Raw genomic sequence first — 20,466 nt, 5'->3', positions numbered from 1 at the left:
CGAAAAAGCCTAACATCCAAGTACGCGGACCAATTACAGGAAGACGTGACATGAGAGATTTGGAAGGCGGGAGCGACAGCAGGGAAGACCAATCAGAAGAACTATATAGCGTTTGGAACGCGACGATTGGCTGGGAAACGTGCAGGTATTTGAATGTGCCTGTGTGATGTGCTGGGTCTGGACGAGGCGGAGATGAGAGCGGAGAACGGAGGGAGGTAGCAAGATGGCGTACCAGACTTTCCGGCAGGAGTATATGCAGATACCTCCGGTGACCCGAGCCTACACCACCGCCTGTGTGCTCACCACCGCCGTAGTGGTAAGGACCGGACACAGCCTTATCCTTTGCTATGGCCATTGGTCTCCTGTGCACTCGGGACGCCTCCTACAGAAAGTAGGAAGCATAGTGCCCCATGGTAGACTTATGTGCAGCTTATGGAGGTTCCTGGAGTCCCCAGTCATAGCTGACTTCCGCTATAGGGGGGGGGGGGTTATGTTGTCCTGACATTCATGTCGGCTAAGGAAGGCTTCTACTCTGACCAGACTGGGACACGTCAGTCATCTGTCACCTGCAGGATATACACCTGGGAGGTCATATCTCTCCTATTCACACCTCTATGGTAATGTGGACTCCTCCTAGGGGATCGACCCCGCACCCAGAGTAGATCCCCCTAGGAGGGATCCACATTACCATAGAGGTGTGATTAGGAATGTGGATTCCTCCTAGGGGGATCTACACTGGGTGCAACATCTCTCCTAATCACACCTCTATGGTAATGTGGATTCCTCCCAAGGGAACTACACTGGATGCAGACAATAAATATTAGTTTTTATTTTAACCTTCATTAATCTGAACTCCAATATGATTATTATTTTTATTGCATAGTTATATCTGTCTGTGGAAGCGTAGAATCCCTGTACTAGACACCACCACTACAGTGATGGCAGAAATCTCCTGGCTCCTGTGCTGAGTGGTCACTGAGTATGGGCCATTCATGGAACACTTTACACTTTTATTTTAATGAATGCAAGGTGGTTTCTGATTGGACAAAGTGGGGTTGTGATGTCACAATCTCCATCTAGTTATAAATACAAGGTGTTCTAGGAATGGTGCCCATACTTGACAAGGGACCCCCTGTGTTCATGAAGCAGCTGGGCAGCCACTTACCATGGGAGACCCGGAAGACAGCAGTGATCACTCCACTAGTGGTGACAGGTATGGCACATGCATACTTGTGTTGCTCCAAGCTTCACCAATACAATTCGTAAATATATTAGCGTTAAATCAAGGATGCGCTAATTGCATTGCCTAGGGTGTGTGTGTGTGTGTGTGTGTGTGTGTGTGTGTGTGTTTTTTCTTTTTTCTTCCCCCAATGAAGCAGACACCGGAGCTTGATTTGACTGCTCACGTGCTTGTACTGAGCACTGAAGTGCTTCTATGCACAAGGATAACCTGAAGGACTCTTTAAATTTATTTTTTCATTGGGGCTGGTGCTTCATTCACTTGCTAGGCAGATGCGCTTCTGCTGAGCAGTAAGAGAGCTTGACACTCCTCTTTCCTGACGAGCACCCAATTGCTGTTCATTACACTGCAAGGTCTCTCTCTCCCCTCCCTGCTAGTCCCTGGAAGCGGTGCTGGAGACAGGCAGGGAGGTAAGTAGGAGATAAACTTTTAATGTTGCGCTGTTTAATTCTTAGTATACATGGGCCAACTGTCGGCAGACATCGGCCTGTACAATAAAAAATGATCTACATTCAGCCCTTGTGTATGTCAGCCAGTCCGACAGAATCTGGCCATTTGGCTGGCTTCTGTTGGATTAGCATGCCAACTGATTCCCGATCACTGGAGTGTTCTAGGGGGAGGGGGGGCATCCCCCTGCCATAACACAACAGCTCAGTGGGGGAGATTGCTGTACTAACATCCATGCATTAGTACATCAGCTCTGACTGTTTTTAGGGTGAATGGGGGGGGGGGGGCAAAGGATTTGTGTGTAGCAGGCTTTAGTCACCATAAACCTCCTTTTCATTTTTAAAAGCACCTCTGTCTAGTAAAAAAAACTCAACCCTTCACCTTATTTTAATACAGTTTTGGTTACTTTATTTTTATTTTTTTATCGTGTCCTGAGGGACAAGTAAATTGGGGCCCTAATTTAGTCCCTTGGACAAGTAGTTTATTAAACAAATTTCCACACCCTTGGTTAAATACATTATTATAAAATCTTATATTGGCTTTAACATGTTAAAGTGTAGGTAAACTCTTTATGAAAAAAATAAAATAAAAATGCTGTTATATGCTAGTATACACTGCATACTGACACATTAAACCTGCCCTTCAGCAGCATGCTGTCACCACTCCTGCCTCTATCTTTACCTGGGCTTCCCTCCCAGATTCACACTCTGGCTGTGATATCACTCACGTGCTAGAGTCATCACAGCACAGTATTCTCTGCATTGACAGCACACTTCATGTTCCCTGAAGGCAGAGCGTACTGCACATGCACAGTGGTGTAATGAGCTCCTGCTAATGTGAATATCTCAAACAGTGCAAGTTTACGAGATCTTAACTGTACCCACAAGTAAGACTTTTTATAAGCTTACCTGTTAGTAGGGGTCAAGTCTCACTTTAATAGCATTATAACAGTGATATGGTTTAATTCTGCATCTTGTACAAAAATAACTGCCATGAAGGTCCTTGTTCAGGTACCTCCTGTTATAGCACTCTATCCCCATCTCCTAATTGTTTTCTTGCCTTGTCATACTTTCTCAGGGGCTTCTGAGGCTACATGGGGCCTTGCCAGCACACTTTGCATATGCATGTTCCACTGTCATCACTATTTGAAAACACAAGCTGACAAATGACATACAGACATAACCAGAGTGCATATATGGAATTAACAAGAGGTTGGCCATAGACTGATCTAAATTTGACTGGTTCAGCAGCGACTGGCTGAATTTCGATCAGTGTGTGCTGTCTCTTCTCAACTAGAGTTGATTGTGTGATCTGCTTCTGTTGAAGGGACACACTGGAAAACGTTTGTTGATCAGCAGCTGCAGACACTGATTAGTGTTTCCTGACAGATGAGTGCCACTGTCAGAATACAGTGTCCCAGCTAAAGCAATTTCTCTGTCCATCTTGTATGTGGTGTGTGGGTTATTTTTTTTATTTTATTTTTTTTCACTCATCTATGACCTGTTTTAATGACCGTACACACAAGCTGAATGTTAGGCGGCATTGGTTGGTTCAATAGAAACTGGCCAACCTTCGGCTCATGTGTAGTGCAGCTGGACCATTCTGCCAACTTTTGTCAAAGGGGCATGGTGGGGGGGGGGGGGGGGGGGTATTGAGGTCTGCTCACTAGCTTCCGGTCAGCAGTCTCAGCCAATGGCTGAAAGCGGTGACCGGAGTGTCCTGGCAGGGGCGGGCAAGGATAATGCGTCATGTGATCTGCTGTACATAGAAGTACTGGATATTTTTATTCTTTTTGCATCTGGTGTTTTAAGTTATGCCTTGTACGCACGGTCGGACATTCCGACCACAAAACTCGTCAATTTTATTTATTTTTTCTGACTGATTTTTGTCCGAAACTGGTGTTGCATACACACGGTCGGACAAAGTTGTCGGAAAATCCGATCGTTCGGAACGTGGTGACGTTCGTTACGTATGATGGGACTACGTAGAGGCTTGTAGCCAATAGCTTTGGTCTCGTAATTTGATCTGAGCATGTTTGGCACTTTGTCCGTCGGAATTCTCTACAAACGATCAGAAAAAGTCAGATCTGATGTTTTTTTTTATTTTTTTTCCGGAAAATTTTAGATCCTGCTCTCAAATTTGTTCCGATGGAAAATGTCCGATAGGGCCCACGCACGATCGGATTTTCCAACAATATAATCCGATTGGACCTTTTCCGTTGGGAATTCCGACCGCGTGTACAGGGCATAAGAGTTATGAAGGAATGAAGAAAATGTTAGTCTATGGTACTGGGGAGAGGAGCATTAAAGCAAGCCTGTTACTTTGCTTGGTATTGGCAAAGCACTAATTGCTTTAAGGTCTTGTTTACATGGGCGTATTTACTGTTTGCCCACATCGGTAGGAACAGGTGTTCCGTGCATCCCCATGCAAACAGTCACACTTGTGGCAGCATAGACACTGCGGCTGCACCCAATTTGACAGCCGCATGGTTGCAGACGCAGGGAGTGTGTGGTCAATGACCTGTACCCACACGGCTGTGAAATTGGGAGCAACGGCACAGCGGCTGCATCATCCCAGTTGCCATGAATTGAACTGCCTATATGGAGATGCACAGGTCTAAGGGCCTGTGTGGACAGTATATTTAATATGTCAGTACTACTTCCCTCTCCATACAAACTTATGAGAATGCAGAAAACGTTTTGAAGTAGGTGAAATGCACCTGTAAATGAGTTTGCAGCTAACTCGGAAGCCTCTCAAACTGATGTCAAAAGCATGCTTCCATTTGCCCATTGATGCAAGCCTAGAGCCTGTTGACGTAGGGCCCCAAGTGTCTGCTTACTAAGCACCAATAGAAAGCATCATGCAGGGGCGCGAATGCGCAGGACACCTGAACTCCCCGCTCTGCACCGTCTGATCCTAAACCCCTGCTGACAAGGCACAGCCTGCTTCCAGACAGTTGCAGCAGCTCCCGAGGCTGCAGAGAACACTGGGCTCATAATTGGCATGTATAACACGCTCAAGAACAGAGATACTGCTCTAGCCACAAGGGAGGGGAAAGGGCAAGATAGCGCCTGTGCCCCCAGAGCCAGACACCACGTGGCTCTCGTAGGACAGTCTGCACCAGTTCCCATTCGACCTGGTAAGTCCTGTGACAATGGAACCGGACGCCCTGCTTCTAAAATTCCACTCCATAGTGCAGGGCGAAATCGCAATGGCCTCCCGCAAGCTCTCCGCAGACCTTGTGAAGGGTCTTAAAGAGCTAGGCCACTGCACTAGACGGCTCGAGCAATGCATGGACTTGACAGTATTAGAAGGGCATGAGGGCGAGGTTGAAAAGTTGCACACTGAACTTGCAGGATGAGTTAGAATATGCAGAGATAATCTCCGCATCCGTGGACTCCCTGAGACCCTCACTAACATTCAAGCAACTACTTTTTTCCAGAAGCTTGCACCTGACATCCGTCCTGAACGCTTAGAATTTGACCATTTTCCCAGGTCTTTAGCCTAGGGCTCGACAAACCCCAGGTCGCCATGGAGACCCGAAATTGCACCCTGGCACCTAGGCTGCCACCAGCCCACTCACTATAACTCCCGATGCCCCAGACATGCAGTGCATTAACACTAACCGCCGTCGTCCTCCCTTCTCCACACTCAGTGGGGCACTTGATGCTTGCCAGAGCCGCTGAGTGTGTGAAACTAACATGTAACAGAGGAGGATCCGTCAGATTTGAGCTTGATGTCAGGGGTGGCGGATCCCAGCAGCTATCAAACACCAGCCAATGCGATGTTGGGGCGGGCCGCTATTTGTATGTGGCTCCACCCCTTTTCTTAAGCAGCCCAATCATTGGCTGGCGTTTAATAGCGGCCGGGTCCCTCCCACCCCTGACATCAAGCTCAATTCTGACAGCTCCTCTCTCCTCTGTTACTTGTCAGTTTCACACAGTTACTGAGTGCTCAGTGTGAAACCTGCCAATGCCTATCAGTGCCTTGTGCCAACCAATGTCACGTGCCAGTGCCACCTGTCAATGCATGCCACTGCCAATCAGCGCCACCCACCAGTGCCATCTGTCAGTTCCAATCCAGTACCACCAGCCTAAGCCAACCTGTGGCACCTGCCAGAGCCAACCGGTTTCATCTGTTGCCAGCCTTACTCTTTCTGGTCAGCCCATAACCCTGATGTAATAGTGTTACATTGGAGTTATTGACTGGGTGCTCCGTTGTGAGTTAGGGTGTGAAAATTACTGGCTTTACCCTGGGAGCTGACAATCCATACCACTCTTTTATTTTATTTTTTTAAAACTGGCTCCTAGATTCAAAGCAAATTTGTCAAGCCCAACTTTAGCCCCTAAGCAATCCGCTTAGTGCCTTTCACCCGCTGACTGTCACTTACTGAATCTGGTTGCCCTTTCTTGTTTTTGTTGCTTCTGAGTGTTCAGTATTGTTGACTTGTGACAATCATTTAACTGTTATGTTTGCCTCTACTTGATTTGGTCACCATTGATGGCTTACCGGCTGCTTGTTGGCCCCTCATATGGGGGTGCCCCTGGGCATTGTGTGTGTGTGTGTATATGTGTGTATATGTATATGTATATGTATATATATGTATATGTATATATATGTATATATGTATATATATATATATATATATATATATATATTATTTTTTTTTTTTTTTTTTGTGTGTGTGTCCCCTTACTGCAACTAAACTGACTCACAAAAGCCTGGAAATCCCCCGCATTCAGTTTTGAAGCAGGTAAAAATCACATTAATGATTAATGAGGTCATGGTAAAGGAAAAGTTTTAGACACGCATGACAAATTCCTGAGTTTGGCAGCCACATACTCCCTTCCTTCTCGCTTTTGACAGAACATTTCTGATTTGATACTCCCCTGACGCACATCCAGTGGTCTCTCCTCCTCTCCCCTCCCTTCGCTTTTCCTCGCGCTCCTATTTTCTACCAGACTTTCCTTCTTTTTCTCTTTAAACGTTTCCTTCTCTTCTCTTTTTTGCTATTTTTTTTTTTTAATGCATTCAATCCATACCTTTATTAGGCCACCAGGTATAGACCAGGCCGAGATGGTTATCGTTGAAACATTGTTTTCCACGTTGCTTTTCATTTATGTCAACTTTTAACAATGTACAGTATCTTACCTGATAGGGAAAACTCTTGATGAGTTTACTTTCTCTTTGATTCCCTGCAAAGGTAAAGCATAACTGACTACTATGCATCGCATAGTAGCCCATTATGTGTCACTTACCTGAAACAGGAGCCAGCAATGTCACCGCTGTCCCCTGTAGTCCAGAGCATCCATCTCCTCGGTGGGTCTTGCTGCTCCGCTGCTGTCATTCGGCGATGACGTCACTCCCGAGTATGTGCCGCGGGAGCCACCACTCGCGGCATATCACCGTTGACAGCGGCGCGCTCAGTGCGCCGCATGCACCTTAATCTAGGCTTACCTGTAGGTCAAAGGGGTTTGTAAGTGTTTACAACCACTCTAATTGCTACCAGGCTTCATCTGTGTACAGTAATGTTTCACTAAATTGCACTAATACTTGTTTGTCTCTTTTGCAGCAATTAGAACTCATAACACCATTTCAGCTCTATTTTAACCCAGAACTGATATTCCGACATTATCAGGTAAATATAGATTTGGTAAATTTTATGTTTTGAAACCCAGACTTTGGACTGCTTTTTTGTAGAAAGTGATACTGCAACATATGAATCAAGGTTTCAGATCTTCAAGTAAAGATTTGCATGGTTATACTTGTATGCTTGAACCAACCACTGACTCGCACGTTTCTGAGAGACATAAAGAATATGCATTTTCCAAAATCTATATACACGTGTTTTTAACAAAAGATTTAAAGGCAAATTCACACTCCAAAAAACTCTCCAAAATGTATCCAGGGACCTCAGTCTCCTGCTTCAGGGGTTGTGGACAGGTGGGTTCACCACTGCATGTATGGTGGGACTAATGGTTTGTCACTTCTGGATAAGGGTTCACCCATTCATATTCTTAAATACAATGGTCAATATAGTTAGATGCTAGTGTCACCATACTGAATAAAACAGTGGAAAATGTCCCTAGACGTACTCGGACGTTAATATGCAGAGGCACCTAAGAGAGAGACCCTGTAGACGGGAAAGGGACTGGAGAAGGAGTCCCCTAACTCGCCTTCCAATTCCCCTGCGCCCCCCCCCCCTATAGGTTTATAGCTGAATTGTCGATCCAGACGCATAACATCTAATGGTAATATATTTGCTTAGATATCCTTCAAATCACACGGGTTAAGCATGTGACATGATTTTTCTTATTGTGAACTATGTCTAAACATTGTCAGGTTCTATTTTCTGTACTGTTGTATATCCCTTTTTGGTTTATAAATAAAAAAATTAATAAATGCTTTATATTCCTGGTGGCCAAAATTGCCATTGCGTCAGCTTAGAAAAGCCCTATTATAGACCTAGCATTGATGAAACGTAAACTAACGTGGATCATGCTGAACGGAAAAATAGTGAGCGTTCTACGTGACAACCTCTTTTTGAGAAAATACGGTCCCCCTGGCTTGCATACCTACAGATCCCTGATACGTAAAGTTGTTAATTTGGATGACCAACTGCGGATTCCCAGATGAGGATTCTCTCCCCCTTTTTATTTATTTTTTCATGCCTACCTATGGTACCACGTTTCTATGTTCTCTATTCTCCTGTTAACCCAGACACTCATGGGTATATTGTTCGGAATAGGGTCCCCTATAGGGAACAGTTTTATAATAAATGATTGCTGAAAGAATCCTATGGCACTAGGTTGTAATCTCTTCAACCCCCCCCCCCCCCCCCCCCCCCATGGGTTAAAGGCGTCCTCCAAGCAGCACTGCCCATTGATTTCATATGGGAGATTTAGGAGCGGTGTATACACTGCTCTAAGTGCACTAGGTGGCTAGTAGGACGATTGCATCGTAGAGTACATTCTACAGAGTAGTTCTATAATACACTCAGAACGTTTTAAGCTAGTTACTGTCCTGCCTTATGCTCTAGTTTAAAATGTGTTTGGGGGGGGGGGGGGGGGGGGGGCACATCGCAGACCTAACCTAAATACTTTTACAAGCATCAGGTGTTTGCTGCCAGGAGGTAAGGCTTTCAGGGGAGTTTCCAAAATGTCCAGTGGGCTTGAGACCTAAAAGGATAATCTCATCTTTCCAGAAAAAAATAAAAAATGCAGGTACTGGAACAAGTAACATGTTCCAAAAGGTGAATTTGGCCTTTAATTATGTATTTTTCGATCTGTATTACAAAGGGTGTGGGGTGTGTTTTTTAGGGGGGGGGGGAGAAGGTCCCCCACCTCCTAAACGCTGCTAAAAGCCTATATATGTTGTGCATGGACTTATAGGCTAACATGCAATGAGGTTTAGAGGCTGGAAAAAAAAATTGCCAGATGCCCCTAGGAGCAGCTGCAAAAACATCTTATGTGCATGAGGCCTAAACATGAAATGTGTCAACTGTGATACATATAAGGCATTATTTTTGTGCAAAAAAAACATGGTGTAGGCTATCTAGGGGAGGTTCTGCCAATCGCAGCCTGTGTCTGTATGTGCTTTACAATTACAGGGAGGGGATCAATCAACGTGATGGTGAACCCTGGCACACCAGATGATTTTATACTATGGTTCCCATGTTGTTCCGCTACACTGCAGATTGCATGAGCATCATGGGAAATGTAGTTTCAAAACATCTGGTTTGCCATCATTGGTATAGAGTCTTTAGTGGATATGGAGGGGGGAGGGACAGAACAGCAGGGTCAACCAGGTTTTTTGCAGAATACAGGAAACAAATCTCATAGTGGCTGAGTTGAGTATGAACAGCATGCAATATGGCATGCACTGACAGTTTTAAATGATACAGGCTTAACTAGCATTTCCAAAACGTAACCAATTGCTTTCTTTTTGGTACAGGTATGGCGATTGGTAACAAACTTCCTGTTTTTTGGACCCGTTGGATTCAACTTTTTATTTAATATGATATTTTTGTATCCTTGGTAAAATATTTTACTTGGCAAAGTTGCTCTTAAATGTTGTACGTATTTTTACATTCCCACAAAAAATTGCATTTTCTTTCAGAGAACCTACAAAGATGAAGGGACCTAGAACAGTGAAATCCACTCTTGTATACTTAGAAAAAGATTACATACAGTTTGAAAATGTCGTCTGTTTTTATGCTCCCTAAGTTGTATTCAGATCCTTTTTATTTTTAAATATGCCATTATTTTTTTAATACTGTCTCAATTTTGTATCTTGACAGTCCACAAAGTAAAGCTTTCCTTGACTAATCATTTACTCTAGATACAGATATTGCCGGATGCTTGAAGAAGGCTCTTTCCGAGGTCGCACAGCAGATTTTGTATTTATGTTTCTTTTTGGGGGTCTTTTAATGGCTGTATCCTTTCTTTTAATAAGGTCTCTCACTTTTTTTTTTCATTGCTGCTCAAATCTTGCCAAAAGCTTTTCATAGTTGCATAGTAGGTGATGATGTTAAAAAATGACATCAAGTCCAACCTATGTGTGTGATTATATATGTCAGTATTACATTGTATATCCCTGTATGTTGTGGTCATCCAGGTGCTTACCTAACGGGTGTGTGTGGGTTTATTTATTTATTTATTTTTTGCATGCCAATATACTGTTCTGCTTAGCATTGCTTCGTCTGACATTTGCCTACACATAATGTGCGAGTATCTGATGCATACCAGCACATTATGTCTTTACTTTTCAGGGGAGGTAGAATAATTATTTTTTTAATTTTTTGCAAGGGTTTACTTCCTCTTTAAGCTTCCCATGCATTAGCCCCCCCATTCAGTTGGCTGAACTGATTTCTCTATTAGAAAATTCCTGCATCCATACCAATTTAGTTTTTTGTCTTCTTCTTTGACAGTTTGAAGACTCCTGTGCCTACTCTGTCAGAAAACACTGATCTTGAACTGAAATTTTTCAGCAGCCCTGTTCGTGCAAAGTTGATCGCTAGATCAACTTCTTATGAAAGGGAACAGCCAAAAATGGATCGAAATTTTGCCTGGATCCTGACTGAACCGGCTAAATTTCAATCCATTTAATGGTCCGCTTTAAAGTAAGTCCCAGTTCCGGTATGGAGATGTTAAACATAGCGATGTGCTGAATATCACTTTAAACAAGCAGCTAGAAGGCTATCAAGCTTCAGATGGTGCTGCTTGTTTAGGTTACAGTTTGCACCCCAGTTAGTTCACTAGCTCTAATAAAGCTTAAACTAGTCGGCACCATATTTTGTGTTTTGTTTTTTCCTGTGTGCATACTGGGATAAGTAATTGGCAGCTAGATCTAGGTGAGGCTTTGACAGACATCTTGTGGTCGCCTCATAATTGGGCACCCCATTAGTTGGGACCAGAACTCAGACAGCACAGTTTTGACAACTAGTAACTCTTGCCTGTGTAGGCTTCTAGCTGTCAAATGGATGGCTAGATGAACATTCCCTCAGCCTGGGAGCATTCATTTTACAGATTGCAGTTAATCTATGCTGTTTGGACCAATGAATAACTTTACTGTTGCAATTGAGGGTAGTACTTAATTTATACCAATGTTTTACAAAGCTGGACTTAGCATTTTATCAGTACTTGATGGCACATGCGGTATTTATGTTCCTTAATCCATCTTCTGCAGATCTTTGGCTTGTTTGTAAATTTAGTGTTTCTCGGCCAAGCTTTTACGATAATGCTGGTGTATGTCTGGAGTAGGAGGAATCCCTATGTTCGAATGAACTTTTTTGGGCTTCTGAATTTCCAGGCGCCATTCCTGCCCTGGGTTCTTATGGGCTTTTCACTGCTACTGGGAAATTCCATAATTGTGGATCTCCTGGGTAAGTTGTAATCTTTTGATATGTTTTTCAAGGGAACTCCGCCTAAACATCTTTGAATGGAGTAAGGCACAGGTGAATTGGACTATGGTCCAGGGTTCCCCTTAATGCACATTTATCTGCTGTATTCCTTTACAGATTTTAATAAAGGAAAACTGTTGAGAAAGTATAGGCTGCCACTGCTGACTCTCCTTCAGACCCCTTTCACACTGGGGCGCTTTAGCGTTAAAAAAAGCGCCTGTAAAGCGCTTGAAAGAAGCCCTCATCTGCAGTCCCAATGTGAAAGCCCAAGTGCTTTAAGAGCCCTTTCACAATGTCGGCGCCTAAAAAAACGCTCGTAAAGCGCCGCTTAAACTAGCAGCGCTTTACCAGCGTTTTTTGAGTGTTATTGGGGCGCTTTTAACCCCTGCTAGTGGCCAAATAAAGAGTTTAAAGCGCCCACAAAATGCTGCTGCCAATAGCTTTTTACAGGCGCTTCCCATTGATTTCAATCGGAAGGGGCGCTTTAGGAGCGTTGCATTCACCGCTCCAAAAGCGCTGCAAAGAAGCTGCTTGCAGGACTTTTTTTTTTTTTTTTTTTGACGCCCTGCTAGCGCAGCGCCTTGGTGTGAAAGCACTCGGGCTTTTACATTGGGATTGCAGTTGCAGCTTCTTTTAGGCGCTTTTTTTAACGCTGAAGCGCCTGAAAAACGCCCCAGTATGAAAGGGATCTCGGTGTGAAAGCACTCGGGCTTTTACATTGGGATTGCAGTTGCGGCTTCTTTCAGGTGCTTTTTTTAACGCTAAAGCGCATGAAAAACGCCTGAAAAACGCCCCAGTGTGAAAGGGGTCTCAGAAACATTGTCTCCATGGATGTAATGCTGATTTGATGACTTCAGTACTTTAAGTCACTGACTGACTTAGAATTAATGTGTAGATAAATTCTGATGTTCCTGAAAAGCTTTTTCCAGACCATTGTCTCAAAGATCTGAAGGCTGGAGACCATCTGGAATAGGTTGTCTTCCTCATTTCACTCGGTATAGGTTTTTTTTTTTTTTTTTTTTTTTTTTTATGTGGAATAAATGTTTTTGGGGGTTTTGAAGGAGTATACAGGTGTGAGTACAGTTTCTTCTCTCTGCTATGCAAATATGACTTTGCTTTTTATGCTTTGTTTTTATAAATGGTATACCCTTTTTCTTTTTGGAAAGCATTCACATCTCATTTCCCCAGACATCTGCAAAATCTAAATGCAATTGGGCTGTATGTTTGCTATACACCTAGCCGTTTTGGATGCACAGCTAACCAAAGGACAAAATGTTTGACAATTTGAACATGGCCAAATTATTAAATTTTATTTATTTTTGTATATCGCGCTTTAAAACTTGACACTCTGGTTTGACTGACTTCATCATTTTTAAACATAACATGGCCTCATCTCCTTCCTCACTCTGCCCAAAACATGTACTAGTCTCAGATTCTCTCAAATTTAATTGACCTTGGCGTATTAGGTGGTGTGTTTAATTCCCTTTTATTTTTTTTTTTTATTTTTTTACAGGTATAGCAGTTGGACACATCTATTTCTTTTTGGAAGATGTGTTCCCCAATCAGCCTGGAGGAGGACGAATTTTGAAGACTCCATATATTTTGTAAGAGTATACCTAACTATTCTTGGTTCAATGATTATTATTTTTATTTTTTTTGTGTTTTTTAAGGAAATTCAAGAAAAAAACTTTCTAGTACATTATTTAAACTTTTATATATAATTTTTTATTTTATCAACCTCTTTACTCTCTGCTTTGAACAGTAGGATAATTCCCTGGTTGAAAAGAGGCTAGTATTTTAAGTAAAAGTGGACACCTTCAGTTCACTCTTGTGCGTGATCATATTTCGACACATGAAGTTTTTGGAAAGAACTGGCTAAAGCCTAGTAAAAATGGGCCTGAATATTGGCCGGTTCAATAGGAACCGTCTGACATTCAGCTCCTGTATGGCAGCCGCTTTGATAGAAACCGGCTGGCTTCTGTCATAGGTACATGACTGAAAAAGGTATGCAGACCGCCTCCCGGATCGCTGTACTAACGTCGGATAGCTAGTATATTGGTGACTCCTGAGCTGTCAGGTTTTTTCATTCAGCCCTGCTGGGTTGACTGGGGGAAGGGAAAAAAAATAAGGTGTGTGTGTGTGCGTGCGCACGAGGCTTAAAGTGATTGTAAAGGTTTCGTGTGGGTGTTAATTGAAAAAAATTACACTTCCCACCTCTGTGCAGTTGGTTTTGCACAGAACAGACTTTGCTGCTCCTGGCCCCTCCCTTAAGACACAGAGCCCAGACCTGGCCCAGCCCCATTCTCTTCACTGATTGACTGACTTTGACTCCACTGTAGATGGTGGAGCAAGAGAGCCAACCTTTGGATAGCAGGATTGTCAAACTGGGGTGAGGGTAATGTTCAATTCATTAACAGATTTAGATGGTCTAACTTGACTAACAAATTAAAGCCAAACTCTAGCCAACACTTTTTTTTTTTTAAAAGCCTCAAAGTGATAGTAAATTGTGTGTGTGTGTGGTGTTTTTATTCTTATTTTTTTATTTTTATTTAAATTTTTTTATTTTTATTTTTTCTTTAAAATGACGACAAGTCATTCTTGGCCGCTCCCTCCTGCCAAGTGCCCCCACAGCAAGCACCTCTCTATCTCCTCTCTCTCGGACTTTGGCAGCATCGGGAGCCAGTGGCGCCGCTGCTGTCTCGGGCAATCAGGAGGGAGGGTCCTGGGTGGCCCGGGCACAGGTAAGTATAAGGGGGTGCTGCCACACACGCGCGCGCGATGGATTTACTTCCCCTTTGTCACCCTACAAAGGTAAAGCATAGTGGGCTATTATGCATTGCATAGTAGCCCATTATGTGTCACTTCCATGACACAGGAGCCAGCGATGTCCCCTGTAGCACGGAGTGTCCATCTTCTTCCGGGTTTGCTGCTCCGGCGCTGTGAGTGGCCAGAGTAGTGATGACGTCACTCCTGCGCATGTGCACAGGAGCCGCCGTTAGCGGGATGCTCAGTGCACCTGCACACCACTGTCTACGGCGTATGCGCCGTAGACAGCGGTGCCTGTCTTTTTGCAAAGATCTCTTAAACCGTGTAGGTTTAGGAGATATTTCATGGACCTACAAGTAAGCTTTAACCACTTCCTGACCAGCGCACACCGATGTACGTCGGGAGAATGGCACGGGCAGGCATATTGGCGTACAGGTACGTCCAATCTTTAATGCCGCCCTGCCATCGCGAGCGTGCTGGCGTGCTGGTTGGGACCCCCATGAGTCCTGTCATGGGTCCCGTGGACTCGATCGCCGCGGGCATACCCGCGTTCATCTCACGGGGCGGCTGAACAGAGAGATGCCATTGTAAACAGCATCTCCCCTTTCTGCCTAGCAACAAGTGATTGGAGCAGAGATCAGTGTTCACTAAAAGAAAGCCCAGCCCCCAACAGTTAGTAACACACCCCTAGGAACACTTAACCCCTACACTGCCACCCACTGGTTAACCCCTTCAGTGGCAGTGTCATTTACACAGGAATCACTGCATTTGTATAGCAGTGATTGCTGTATAAATGACAACGGTGTCAAAAATGTCCGCTGTGTCCGCCATAATGTCGCAGGCACAATAAAAATCGCTGATCGCCGCCATTACTAGAAGAAAAAATTATTAATAAAAATGCCATAAAACTATCCCCTATTTTATAAACGCTATAACTTTTGCGCAAACCAATCAATTGCTTATTGCGATTATTTTTTATTTTTTTCCCTCCCCCAAAAAATATGTAGAATACGTATCGGCCCTCAACTGAGGGGAAAATAATTTTTGATAGATAGATATCTCTAACAAAAACTATTTTTGTTTATAGCGCAAAAATAAAAACCGCAAGGGTGATCAAATACCACCAAAAAGCTCTATTTGTGGGGAAAAAACGTCCATTTTGTTTGGGAGCTGTGTCGCATGACCGCAATTGTCAGTTAAAGCGACGCAGTGCCGAATCGCAAAAAGTGGTCTGGTCTTTGGCCAGCAAAATTGTCTGGGGCTGAAGTGGTTAATCTAGGCTTACCTGTAGGTCAAAGTGGTCTGTAAAGGTTTACAACCACTTTAATGCATGCATTTAGATTAAAAAAATTAAATAAAAATAAAATTCTGCCTTTGCACTTTAACTCCATCTTTCCTTTCACTTAAAATAGTTTGGGTTAAGTTGGCCCAAACAAACTATTTCCTATACTAGTTGTTACAGCTGCAGCACTGTGTTCCTGCAACAGTACAGGGACTCCCATATGCTACCAGGGGGAGGGAGGAGATCAGGCTGATTGCTTCTCAACCATTCACGGAAAGCCTTGTATTTTTATCAATGAAACAAGGCTTCCTGTGGCTGATTTTTAGATTGTGATGGCATCCGCCTGCCTCTCCACCTCCCATTAAGCCCAGTGTGTATGAAACCTGTCAGAGGAGAGTGACCGATGGGCAAGGATTTGAGCTGAAGCCTGGCTCATTTACTTCAGCCAAGGTGAATAAATATAGTGTGTGGTGACACGTGTATGCTATATTGTGTCTTGGAGTTACAGTGCCTTGAAAAAGTATTCATACCACTTGAAATTTTCCATATTTTGTAATGTTACAACCCAAAACCTAAGGGTATTTTATGTGATAGACCAACACAAAGTGGCACATAATTGTGAAGTGGAAGCAAAATGATAAATGGTTTTCAAATAAAAATTTTAATTTTTTTTTTTATAAATATGTGAAAATTGTGGTGTGCATTTGTATTCAGACCCCTTTACTCTGATATCCCTAAGTAAAATCCAGTGGAACCAATTGCCTTCAGACATCACCTAATTAAATATAGTCCACCTGTGTCATTTTTAGTATAAATACAGCTGTTCTGTGAAACCCTTAGTGAAAAGATAGCATCATGAAGGCCAAGAAACACACCAGACAGGTCAGGGATAAAGTTCTGGAGAAGTTTAAAGCTGGGTTAGGTTAATAAATAAACAAATAAATCCCAAGCTTTGAACATCTCCAAAAGCACTGTTCAATCCATCATCCAAAAATGGAAAGAGTATGGCACAACTGTAAACCTACCAAGACATGGCCGTCCACCTAAACTGACAGGCCGGGATGAGGAGAGCATTAATCAGAGAAGCAGCCAAGTGGCCCATGGTAACTCTGGAGGAGCTGCAGAGATGCACAGCTCAGGTGGGAGAATCTGTCCACAGGACAACTTTTAGTCTTACATTCCACAAATCTGGCCTTTAAAGAAGAACAAGGTGAAAGTCATAGTTCCGTTTGCAATTTTTGTGAAGCCATGTGGGGGACACGGCAAACATGTGGAAGAAGGTGCTCTGGTCAGATGAGACCAAAATTTAACTTTGTAGCCTAAAAGCAAAACGCTATGTGTGGAGGAAAACTGACACTGGACATCACCTTGAACACACCATCCCCACCGTGAAACCTTGTGGTGGCAGTATCATGTGGGAATACTTTCTGTAGCAGGGACAGGGAAGCTGGTCAGAGTTAATGGGGAAGAATATGGAGCCAAATACAGGCCAATCTTAGAAGAAAACCTGTAATGCCACGTACACGCGATTGGAATTTTGGTCGGAAAAAGCTCTTTTTTTTTTTTTTTTTTTTTTTTTTTTTTTTTTTTTTTTTTTCCTGACTGAATTCCAAACGGATTTCGCTCAAGCTGTCTTGCATACACACCGTCACAGCAAATTCCGACTACCAAGAAGGCGGTGACGTACGACGGGACTAGAAAAGAAGTTCAATGGCCAGTAACCAATAGCTTCCGTCTCTCGTAGTTGAATTGCATACACACAAACGCATTTTCGGATAGGAACTTTTTCCAACCGAAAAATTGAGAACATGCTTTTGCAGGCTGAATTTCTGATCATGTATACACAGCATTAGTCTGCAAAAGACTTGACCAGGGGTGGAGGTTTACCTTCTAGCAGAACAACCCTAAATGAACAGTCAGAGCTGCAATGGAATGGTTTAGATCAAAGCATGTGTTTAAAATGGTCCAGACCTAAATCCAATTGAGTATCTGTGTCGAGATTTAAATTGCTGTTCAGATGCTCTCAATCCAATCTGACAGAGCCTGAACTATCTTGCAAAGTATGGGCAAAAAAATGTCACTCTAGATGTGCAAAGCTGGTAGACATCCCCAAAAAAACTTGTAGTGAAAGGTGGTTCTACAAAATATTGGCTAAGAGGGGCTGAATACAAATGCACGCCTCACTTTTTCACTTATTTAAAAAAAAAATGTTAAACCATTTATCATTTTCCTTCCACTTCACAATTTATGTGTCACTTTGTATTGGTCTGTTACATAAAATCAATAGAATACATTTACATCTTTGGCTGTAACATGACAAAATGTGAATTTTAAGGGGGGGGTATGAATACTTTTTCAAGGCATGGTAGATGTGCCAAGTCTCTGCCAGCACCTGAATAGTGCAAACCCGGGAGACTGATACTTTAGCCTTGGTTCAGCACTGATCTATAGTGTATGTTTAAATAACACTTTAAATTGTTGTCCTTGCAGGAAAGCAATATTCGATACACAAGAAGAAGACCCAAATTACAACCCGCTGCCTGAAGATCGTCCTGGAGGTTTTGCTTGGGGTGAAGGACAACGACTTGGAGGTTAATTAATCTAATGGCAACTAGGAGGTGGACTTTCTTAATACCTTCTGGAATGCACATGGTTTCTGTTAGAGATAATTTTGCTGGTCTTTAAAAAAACAGGAAGCACTTTATAATCCACTGGCTGACCGAAGCGAACTCTTTCATTTTCCCACCAGTGCCTCTCTGAGGTTTTGCTTTCATTGAAGCTCTTGGAGCCACAAACTGGAACCTAAGTAGGTTCAGCAAGACCATGCGGACCTGTTCAATGCTTTTTAACAGCTGCTTTGTATTGTATTTTATTTTTTCTTTAATTCTTTGATAAAGAACCTGTGTATAATGGCTTTGAGATGCACAAGGAATAGTCTTATGTTTGTGAACACTTACAGAAGTGTAGCAAAAATGTGACCCTGCAAATTCCACATGGGTTGGACTAAAAGAGTGGAATACAACAGCCATTTCTCTACTTCCATTTGAGAAAATTATATGCCAATATCCTTGTGACTTTTTTTTTTTTTTTTTTTATTCTAAATCTACATTACTTTTAAACAGTGATGACATGAAGTCTGGAATGCTTTGTGATTTATAGGTTGTACTATGACTGGGTGTGCTGCAAATAATGACAAATGGTCAGTTTTAGTAATGCATTTATTTAAGAGGGTAGACTTGAAACAACATCCTAATAATGGAGATACGTGCAGTTTTTACTGTGTACAATAAAACTACATGAACTGCTTTTAAAGTCGTTTAAGATCGCGTGCTAATACTCTAACATTTTATAGAGAGATACTGTATTCTGCTCCCTAATGAAGGTGACATTTTTTATTTTATTTTTTTCCCCTTCCACTTTTTTTCCAAAATGTCTGTACCTTGAAAACCACTTCACTTTTGTATGCATTGGCGGGTTTTTGCTTGGCACATTTTGCCATAACAATACATGTTTGTGTTTAACAGGATCAAGATCCTGTTCCAGAGGTAATGAGTTTCATTAGTGGAACCCAGCCCAAAACAATGTGTTCCACAATATCTCTTCACCATGTCCTTAGTAATCAACTGCACCTGGCACAAAGACAAAATTACTACATTTCAGTGCTTCTTGTGTGGATATTTCCGCTTACTTTTTTTCCCTGTGACTCTTGTCAAGAAAGTGAGGAGGTTATCACCTTAGAAAATTGCGGTGCGTTTAAAACCTGACAGGTTCTAGTCCTTCCCAAAAAAAAAAAAAACCAAAGAACATATTTCTCCATCTTCCAGACAGGAAGCACAATTTGCTAGGTTCACACCTATGTGCTTTGCAGTGCATGTTCAGTTTTGTAGAAATGCACTATAGTCCTTTTTAACATGATTTCCTATGGGTCATGTTAACATTTTGTTTGGTTCCCTAGACTTTAATGGAAATGCAGCAGAAATGAACAAAAGGGTGTGTGTATGTGTATGTGTATGTGTATGAATTCCTGGCTTCTCCTGCATGACAAAAAATGCATTAAAATCATATGTCATTAAATTAAAAAAAACACAACCCTGGGAAAACACTTAATGCAACCTGCATCAATGTGAACTAGGCTTAAAGCTGGCCATACAGAGTAGAAAATCATTCAGGGATAGTCTGAAATTTCTAAAGATCTGTGGAACATGCATGTGATAATGCCATCATTGTATCAATAATTATTGCTCAATAACATAAATGGTAAGTTTTGTCGCTTTGATAACACGATCTGGGGTTACATTTTAACATCCGCCTGCTCTGGATTTTTTTTTTCAATCGATTCCACTACTAATGTTTAGGAAGTCTATCGCTTGGGCTTTAAAAAAAAAAAAAAAAAAAAAAATCGACATGTTTTTTTTTTTTTTTTGCCATAACGTTACATTTCAACAATCTAAATGAACTCTACTACCGTTTTGAAAGTCAAATTGAGCGCATTGAATACTTTTTTGAACAATTTTCTCACTGTGTATGGCCAGCTTCAGAGAAAGCAGTTAAATGCTCCCCGTTCCTCCCAGTTTTGAGTGTGTTTCCTAATAGGCAAGGCAACTCTTATTGATCTGATAGCTGTTGGGCAGGAAGGTCTCCCTCTGCGGTGAAGCTGTGACGCTGTATATGGTGAAACCTTTTTGCACAACTAAGCAGATTCCCAGTTGGTATCCAGGATCTCCATCCCAGTATATGGGGTTTGACTCCTGCAGTGCTCCTAGATGGTAGCCTAGATTCTCTTTGCGCAAGAGGTGAGGTGTTTCTGAGGTTGATTGTGTATGTATTGCA

At 42.5% G+C, this 20,466-nt stretch overlaps 1 protein-coding gene across 1 annotated transcript; it reads left to right on the top strand.

Annotated features, from left to right (window-relative positions):
• Positions 1-143: 143 nt before the first annotated feature.
• Positions 144-18,948, top strand: DERL2 (derlin 2). Its single transcript, XM_077482341.1, has 7 exons — positions 144-316; positions 7,260-7,325; positions 9,641-9,714; positions 10,028-10,121; positions 11,375-11,570; positions 13,102-13,192; positions 18,127-18,948. The coding sequence occupies exons 1-7, from the start codon at positions 224-226 to the stop codon at positions 18,230-18,232; spliced, it is 720 nt and encodes a 239-aa protein (XP_077338467.1). The 5' UTR covers positions 144-223; the 3' UTR covers positions 18,233-18,948.
• Positions 18,949-20,466: the final 1,518 nt, after the last annotated feature.

This window comes from Lithobates pipiens, unplaced genomic scaffold, assembly GCF_037356315.1.
Source record: "Lithobates pipiens isolate NorthernLeopardFrog02 unplaced genomic scaffold, aLitPip1_a1.2 Scaffold_16, whole genome shotgun sequence".
Classification (NCBI taxonomy): domain Eukaryota; kingdom Metazoa; phylum Chordata; class Amphibia; order Anura; family Ranidae; genus Lithobates; species Lithobates pipiens.
This window is presented reverse-complemented; position numbering and strand designations above follow the sequence as displayed.